We start from the raw sequence: 8,647 nt of genomic DNA, 5'->3' as shown, positions 1-8,647 counted from the left end.
ACCTGATCTCCAGATCAATATACATCCCAGAGACTATTGATCAATTTTAGACTATTCTTTAATTCAGGTCAATGTACAGTGTACAATAGACAATCTGTAGAAGTTGAAATTATAAATATGAATAAACTCTCCTTTAAAACAGAGTTTGTTACCTTGCAGGTACAGCATGTCAATCTCAGGCTGGTTCTCGATTTTACGGCCATTTTCAAACTTGCTGCCAAAGCTGGAGGTTTCCACAAACGCTCGAATGAGGGAATAACCTGCTTCATATGGAGTGAACTCAAACCAGGGGTCTGCAGACAGAAAAAATAGGTTACTGTCGTGACTCCTGTTCTCTGAAACATCGAATGGAGAGATCCACCTATGGGAAGGGCATCCGTACCTGACCTCTGCAGAAGCATCCAATGGCACCAAGTCTGGCTAGACAGACAGAAGCGCGCAGCCAATGCCAGGTAAGGCCCCACCCCCTTACCTGAGAGCATATAACGCCTGCATTCACTGCTGTTCTCCAGTAAGTATATTCGCTTCTCGTGCGGTAAGCGGGGCAAAGCTGGTGGATCTCTCCACTCGATGTTTCAGAGAACCGGGGTTATGACAGTAACCTATTGTTCTCTTTCATCATCTTGTGTTCGAGATCCACCTATGGGAGAGACATGGACAGCTCCCCGATTGCCCAATACACTCACAGTGAGGTTCAATACAGCAGCACTTTGGGCCATGGGTGGGCCAGTGCGTCTACCCCGAGGGGCGCGTCCATGTCCTTTAGCGAGAAGAACATAGGACAATGGTTGTTTTTTGCATCATAACCGTCCCCTGAGGGATTCCCTGTGCGTAAAAATCCGCGCTCTTCCAGTGGCGCAGAGTTGCCATGCATGCGGCCGACTATTACAGAGTAGCAAAGATCACGTGTTGGGCTGAAATGTAGTGACAAAACCCATTTCTTGAATGCCTGCATTCTCAGGAGTCCCAGGGGTAAGTCTTGGATAGATGAAGCCATAAGACCATCCAGTTTGAGGCATGTGTGATATTGTACTTTCACCCCCTCTCTGAACTACGACAGACAGTTTATTAGAGAGAGAACGCGCTCTTGAAAGAGATGCACTCTCATGGAGACTAAGTTCAGCTCCAAGCCCAGGAAAATCACACTATTACTGGGTGTGAAAATGCTTTTGTTCACATTCACCCTGAACCCGAGAGATGTGATGTGTGTGAGCACAGGGCAAGTGTCCTGCAACACTTTCTCCTTCGATTCGGCTATAATAAGCCAATCGTCTATGTATGTCAAAATCCTCAGACCTGACAGTCTCAGGGGAGCTAAGCCCACCTCCGCACACAGACAAAATGTTCTTGGGCTTAATGAGAGCCCGAACTGGAGAACTGTGAACTCGTAACATTTGCCTTGATAGGCGAAACACTGGGCAACTGTGAAGCCTCTTTGAATAGGGGTGTGACGAGACACTTATTTTATAGAATATTTTATAGAAATCCTCAATGACAAAGTTCATATTCCATGCTGTCGATGGAAGGCTCAATGGCGGGGGGATCGCCCATGCCGAAGGCCATCATGTCTTTCACTTTGAGACCCACAAAGCCTTGTTTAAGGTCGAGCGGGTCTCCCCAGCTTTGCTTCATGTACTTGGCACAAGAGGGAAAAAAGGGAGAAGCTGCTTTCTCAGGCCGGGAGGCGGTCCCAGGAGTTTCCAGATCATAGATGTCCCTCTACTGGTCGGTGGCACTTTGCAATGCCAGCCATTCAATATTGAGGCGAGCAGCCGCTCGTTCACAACATTCATCGAGGACGGATTGGGGTAAAGGAGCAGGCGCTTGAGCCTGAGGAGCGACGGAAGGCAGGATAGGCTCCTCATCCTCCGAGCCTTCGAGAAGGCCTGCGGGGAGCTGTCCATGTCTCTCCCATAGGTGGATCTCGAACACAAGATGATGAAAGAGAACAATAGGTTACTGTCATAACCCCGGTTCTCTGAAACATCGAGTGGAGAGATCCACCAGCTTTGCCCCGCTTACCGCACGAGAAGCGAATATACTTACTGGAGAACAGCAGTGAATGCAGGCGTTATATGCTCTCAGGTAAGGGGGTGGGGCCTTACCTGGCATTGGCTGCGCGCTTCTGTCTGTCTAGCCAGACTTGGTGCCATTGGATGCTTCTGCAGAGGTCAGGTACGGATGCCCTTCCCATAGGTGGATCTCGAACACGAGATGAAAAGAACACATCCATATAACAGCTGAAACAAACTCATTAACTCTGTCTGTCTTTCTCACACACACACACACACACACACACACACACACTCACACACACACACACACACACACACACACACACACACACACACACACACACACACAGACCTCCATCATTGTTCTGTTTGCTGTGCTTGTCGATCGCTGTGTAGATGGGAAACGGGTCTTTACTCTTCTGGTCCCACTGATCTGAGAGTGTGTGTTCGTCTATCTGAAGAGAATAATTTCTTCAGTGACAAAAAAATTGTTTTTCTTTGTGGAAGCTTTGCATTTAATTAGCTAATATAATATTTTAAATCAATATTTTGTGTCCAATGCGCTTTATGCCCAGCTGCACTACTTCCTTAACTTCAGCCAGCTCCTTTGTTTCCTGTCTGCCATTATTGGACAAACTGATTAATCCAGGTGTGTCTGATTATTGTTACTGAGGTCAGACACACCTGGATTAATCAGTTTGTCCAATAATGGCAGACAGGAAACAAAGGAGCTGGCTGAAGTTCAGGAAGTAGTGCAGCTGGGCATAAAGCCAATTGTTTACTTTAAGGTGCTATTATGGTTTGCCCTGCTAATAATTACGAAAAAAGTTTCTCGTTATTATGTCTAACAAAATCATATTTTTTAATTTAGTCAGTCATACATATCAATAGCCTACTAAAAATATAGCACTTTTTTATACTGAATGTGAGCAGCTCATTAAGATCATACAGGGATTGTATTATGAATAGTTACAGACCTCTTTCACATAAACTGTAACGAACATCGCTGCCCAGACGTCAGTCAAGCTGAATATGTCTTTCTCCTTGTAATATTTCTTCAGTTTGTCATAAGCATCTCCCCAGCTGACTGCAGGACCGCTGAGTCTCTGGACGATCTTGTCTTTCACAGTCTCTAGTTTGGTGGACCAGTCTGACTCCTGATATAAGGAGGCCATGCACCTTCAGAGGAACAACATATGCTCTCATTTATGACATTCAACCTGTGTATGTGTGTGTGTGTGTGTGTGTGTGTGTGTGTGTGTGTGTGTGTGTGTGTGTGTTACCAGGTGGATCCAGAGACTCCGCTCAGATAAAGCATACAATCCAGAAGACCTGCTTTCTGGAGTTGATCCAGGGATCCCAGCAAACCCACCATGGCTCTTTCTCCTCCTCCAGATCCCAGTAATGCAATGTTTGGCATCTCATTCTGAAACACACACAGTTTGACTTTGGAAACATTTTATGTTTATCAGTTATGACATTTGTAAGAAAAAGGAATAGCCTGGCAGATATAAAGTAGCCTATACAATAAGGTTTTACCTCACTGCAGTGTATCTGAAGCTTCTTCAGGCTTTGCAGAACATCTTTTCTCCTTCTGGCTACAAACTCCTTCTCCTTCTTATTCAGAGAGTATTGGATTCTCACAGAACCACTGCAGCGACAGACAGACAGACCAGTGCTGAATTTAACACCACATACTGTTATTTCATATTTTGATTTTAGAATTTAAATACATTGAAGTCTTAATAAATAAAGAATAACTCTTATTTGCAGAATTATACAGTTTGTAGTTTATGTTAATTGTGTAAGTAATCTGAGCAGAATTACCTTTCCTGGGGTTTGGATCCACTCATCTATAAAACAATGGAGTCAACATTAAAGTTAAAATATATAATTCCAAAACTAATAGACCTTTTGAAAATCTTTTGATCATCTTATATAATTCTGTTGATCAAAATTTGTTTTACCTCAAATGTCAATTATTACGCATGTGTTTTTGTTTTTGTTTTTAATGTAAGTTGCTAACAGTGGAAGTTATAGTGTTTAATAGTTTGCATCAGGCCACTGGTTTTGACAAAGCTTTAATTAAGAATCAAAGCATTACAGTCTAAATTCATTCATACTACCTTTGTCACTTATAATAATATTAAGCCTATTAATTTCCCTGTTGTAAAAGCTTTAAAACATATACTCACTGTTCTTGTACAGTCTTGTAAAACCTATCTATCTATCTATTTGTCTGGGGACAAAAAAAAACATAAAATTACTGTATCTAATCTCTGCGATCTTCAGCGTTAGGCCACATGTTTTCATCAAGATCACATCTGATATCATCCAAGGCGATGCACCTGGGATAAAACTGCTTGGTATGTCGGATCCACCCTTGGAGCCAGCATCCATGGCTTCAAGGAGGGACATCTGCTCATGTGGCTGATGGTCATAAACCTTCCACCTCCACATTACATTTCGTCCAGGTCGACGCCTTTTGGCCAGATTGAATCCTGCCTCATCTATGTATATGAATTCATGAGGGGCCTGTTGGCCTCCAATTCCATAACTCTCAAAACAAAGTTTATGTAAATCATGTCATTACTGTATACTATACTGTACTGTGTAGGTTACCTACTTGCAAAGTGCAAAGCTTATAGAACTGGACATTGAATTGAATATACAGTAGGCTACACTATACCTGGACATATTGTCGTTGTAGCTCCTTGACTCTCTCACTGATATATTGTTTTTGAACTGATATCATTGCAGAAGCAGAGGTTTTTATAAACTTTCATATTGTAAAATATTAGTACAATTTGAAATAACTGATTTCTGTTTAAAAATATGTATGTCATGTAATAAATTGTGTAAAGTGTAATTTATTCCTGTGATGAAAAGCTGAATTTTCAGCATCATTACTCCAGGAAGATGCATATGGACTCGAAAAGCTTGTTTCTTCATGACATTGTTCAAAAGCAACACATTTTGCTAGCAATCAAAATCACATTTTGCAAAAATCATGAAGTTTACAAAAATGGTAAAAGTTTCATGTAAATGGTAAATACAGTAAATATATGCAGTCCATACTGTATCTAAGGTTTGGAATATTGTTTTTGCTATTGTGGGATGTTGTGTGTTAACATTTGTAAATACTACAAAAACAATCCATAATTTTGTTGAGAGGTATAGCTTGTCTGTTAAGAAAATGTAAGCATTATGGAAATGTGTTCACTGACTGCATATTGTGTGAAAACGACAAGAAATGTGTGAATGGTATGGCCACAAAAGACCGATGCTGTGCTAATTGTGTTTAGAGTTTTGAAAATGTGAACGCTGGCTGGACAAACGCTTGTTAGCGACTGAAAAAAACTGTAATGCATGAATGAATGCATAATTCATGCATGAATTTATACATGAATTCATGGTAATTCATGTACCCTTACCGTAAAGTGTTACCAAAGTTTTTTTGTATGAAAAAAAAGTATGAAAAGTGTCTATTTTAGAGAAGTCCACAGGTTCAAACATGCCCATATTGTTGAAGAAACACTTGTAAACTCATTCACATATAGACACACAATACATATAAAATACATATAATATTAATTTCATAATGATTTTACCTGCTTGTACATTCAAATGGATATTTTACAAGTAAGCTATATTGATTTTGATTTGATTTTGTTTGGTTCTGCTGTATACCACTCCTTTCTACAGTTTCAGATAAAGCCGGTTTTGTGTAATTTTCAGTTCCCATTAGAAACTATTCCAGTGGGTTGAGTATTCATTAATATTCATGATACTTCCCCGGTTGTGGGCTTGTCCTCGAGACAATGCGCAAATGAGTGGAACTGAAAGTATTAGTGCAGGAAAACTTGTAGTTCCCTTTCTGTCAGTCACGTTCGGCGTGGTGTCGAACTGACACTAAGGGCCCTATTTTAACGATCTAAGCACATGGTCTAAAGCGCACGGCACAAGTTCTCTTAGGGCATGTCCGAATCCACTTTTGCTAGTTTAACAACGGGAAAAATGGTCGGCGCTCCCAGCGCATGGTCTAAAAGGGTTGTAGGTTGAGTAATGGGTGTGTTTTGGGATTTATGTGCGTTAAACCAATCAGAGTCCAATCTCCCAATCCCTTTAAATGCCAGTTGCGCTCGCGCCATGGCAGATTTGCTATTTATGTGACGGAGTTTGATAGTGGAAAGACCGAACGCGTCTCCAGAGCGCAAACGGATCTGCTCGTGCGCGAGGTAAAAGTTTGCAAGCAGAACATCTACGGGACAAGCCGGATGTACACAATAATAATCTTTTACATTGTAATTCTTTTATTTTTAATATTTGTCATGTTTGTGTGCTGCTGTGCGTCCCTGTGTAATAAGTATACGCGCGTTGTGGACCTGCCTATAGGCGCACATTACTAACGCGCTCTTTAAATAACAAAACAAAAAATGCAGTCTATTTCTGTTGCCTCAAAATAGCAACACGCCAACAATGCGCCAGAACACACCTGGTTCTCAGACCAGCAGCCCATGGGCGCACAAATGGGCGCAAATGCATTTGCTATTTAAACAACGTGGTGCAGGACGTGAAAAAGATAACTGCGTCGGACTGAAACTAGCATAAAACACTTGCGTCACGCTTGGTGCTGCATTGCGCCGGGTGTAAGATAGGGCCCTAAGTGTTATGAATGGTGGTGCTCAGAAATACACACGATGAGGAATAATTTTGGAATGAAGAATTTACTGAACAAACACATTGGAACTAGGAGAAACTGGAGGAAAACACAACCAAACATCAACAAGAACCGACAGAGACTGAGGGAGTCTAACCCTAACATGGGACAGACAAAGGACCTTAACATGATAATTACACACAGCTGAACCAAATGAACTAATGATGACAGTGATGATGGAAACAAGGAGTGGCGGAAAACTGAACAAAGTCCAAAAACACACAGACATGTAACACTAAGGGGTCATTGAAATATGTGAAATTTTTAATTCAGTGAAAGTATTTCTATTTTCAAATCATGCAAACCAGCAATGAAATCAATTTCCTCTAAACTCTCAAACAAAACTAATTGACTATTTATTAACTAAGCTTTTTGATTTTTGTAAATCATTATCTGCAGTTTGAGTTAAAGGTTTGTGCGAATATTGTTATTCATGTGCTACTTAAAACACAAAGGCTATTCATGTTAAACACAATAAAGAATTAATGAAGCCCAGAACATGTGAGCTTGGTTAAGGTTGAAGTTCAGTTATTAACAGGCGATTATTAATGTTCTTGTGGCTGTTTCCACCATCACACAAAAATTTAGGTCACTGAATACATACTAATTATTGGCATTAGATTATTAAATAATACCCTGTATCAAAATTCATGGCATAGATAATCAAACATTCAATTGGAAACATACATAGTAAAATGTAAATATTGATATTTCTTTTTATTATAGGCTAAATAATACATTTATTTAACATTTATATTTAAACTGTTTTAATTTTTAAGATATATAGTCACACAAGGTTGAAGGGAAGGAGAACAAGAAGATGATGATGATCAATCTGTGTATTAAGTCCCCACCGGGATAGCTCACACACACACACACACACACACACACACACACTAGGAGATTCGACTTATTTATGATATCATTGTAATATCTTCCTCAGATTCGTAAGCCAAGTCTTCTGCATATTTATACAAGTTATATAGTGTAATTATTGGTTAAATTTGAGATACTTACCTTCCAGTAACAAAATTCGTCCTTACACCACAAATCCAGTGGAAAACTTTGAATTTAGGGTAGTTTGATGTAAAATGTTAACATTTACTTTCGTCTCACAGCAAGCAGTTCCCTGTTTTGAATTGTGTAAGACGTTAAATTCACCAACACAATGTGATTATGCACATGCTCAAAAACTCCCCTTTAAAGAGAAATCAGTGTCCATGAGAACAAATCTCAGCTCGCTTTAGCAGAGAGAACCTCCCAAACTAAATGAATGAAAGAAATGAATGATTGCAGCACAGCATCAGTCATTCAAAAGAATAAAACAAAATCAAAGCAAAATCCTTATAGTAGGCTATACTTTATGTGTATAGTGAATTAGTATACCAGGGTATCTTTCACTTTGTGCACATTTGGCCCTGTGGACTTGAAGAAAATAAACTCTCTTTTTTAAAACATTTCTTTCACTTTCACAAATTTTATTTTAGAATTAACTTTGTAATTTTTCTGAAAGTCGCATTTTAAATCATGAATTGTTTTTGACAGCATTCTCCACAAACTCCTAGAAAATAAACAATCCAAGGTTCTTGTTTAGTAAAGTGGCTAGATGAACAAATACACAGACATCACCTGAATTAAATATTCCATTACAGTTTAGTAGTAGCCTAATAACTTTATCAATTTATTCACTGAGAAAATTGAAGCATCAGAAATAAAATTGTAAATTTACAAATTTTGACAGCGCTTTATGATCCAGCCTCAATTATTGCCCCTCAAAAACAAAAAACAAATTATATCAGTTGCACCTTTTATTTTTTCACAGATTCTCGTCTTCATCAGCTAGAGCGCTGCCTCACAGAGCTGCAGAAAACACAGTTAATTGGGGGGGAAACAGCCTCTATTTTATTTTTTT

General features: G+C 39.6%; 1 protein-coding gene across 1 annotated transcript in view; it reads right to left on the bottom strand.

Annotated features, from left to right (window-relative positions):
• Positions 1-7,889, bottom strand: part of LOC307159171 (cytosolic phospholipase A2 gamma-like) — a gene marked incomplete at its 3' end in the record, with an annotated part of 9,724 nt that extends 1,835 nt beyond the window's left edge. Inside the window, exons 1-8 of the mRNA XM_079872383.1 lie at positions 7,753-7,889; positions 4,211-4,234; positions 3,843-3,868; positions 3,555-3,666; positions 3,299-3,441; positions 2,993-3,194; positions 2,368-2,470; positions 153-293 (exon numbers count right to left, since the gene is read on the bottom strand). Coding sequence (XP_079728509.1) covers positions 153-293; positions 2,368-2,470; positions 2,993-3,194; positions 3,299-3,441; positions 3,555-3,666; positions 3,843-3,868 — 727 coding nt within the window. The 5' untranslated portion in view covers positions 4,211-4,234; positions 7,753-7,889. The remainder of the gene's footprint in view (positions 1-152; positions 294-2,367; positions 2,471-2,992; positions 3,195-3,298; positions 3,442-3,554; positions 3,667-3,842; positions 3,869-4,210; positions 4,235-7,752) is intronic.
• Between the last annotated feature and the right edge of the window lie 758 nt (positions 7,890-8,647).

Source organism: Squalius cephalus, assembly GCF_949319135.1.
Source record: "Squalius cephalus genome assembly, chromosome: 5".
In the NCBI taxonomy this organism is placed as follows: Eukaryota; Metazoa; Chordata; class Actinopteri; order Cypriniformes; family Leuciscidae; genus Squalius; species Squalius cephalus.
Note: the sequence above shows the minus strand (reverse complement) of the source record. Positions and strands in the feature narration are given on the sequence as shown.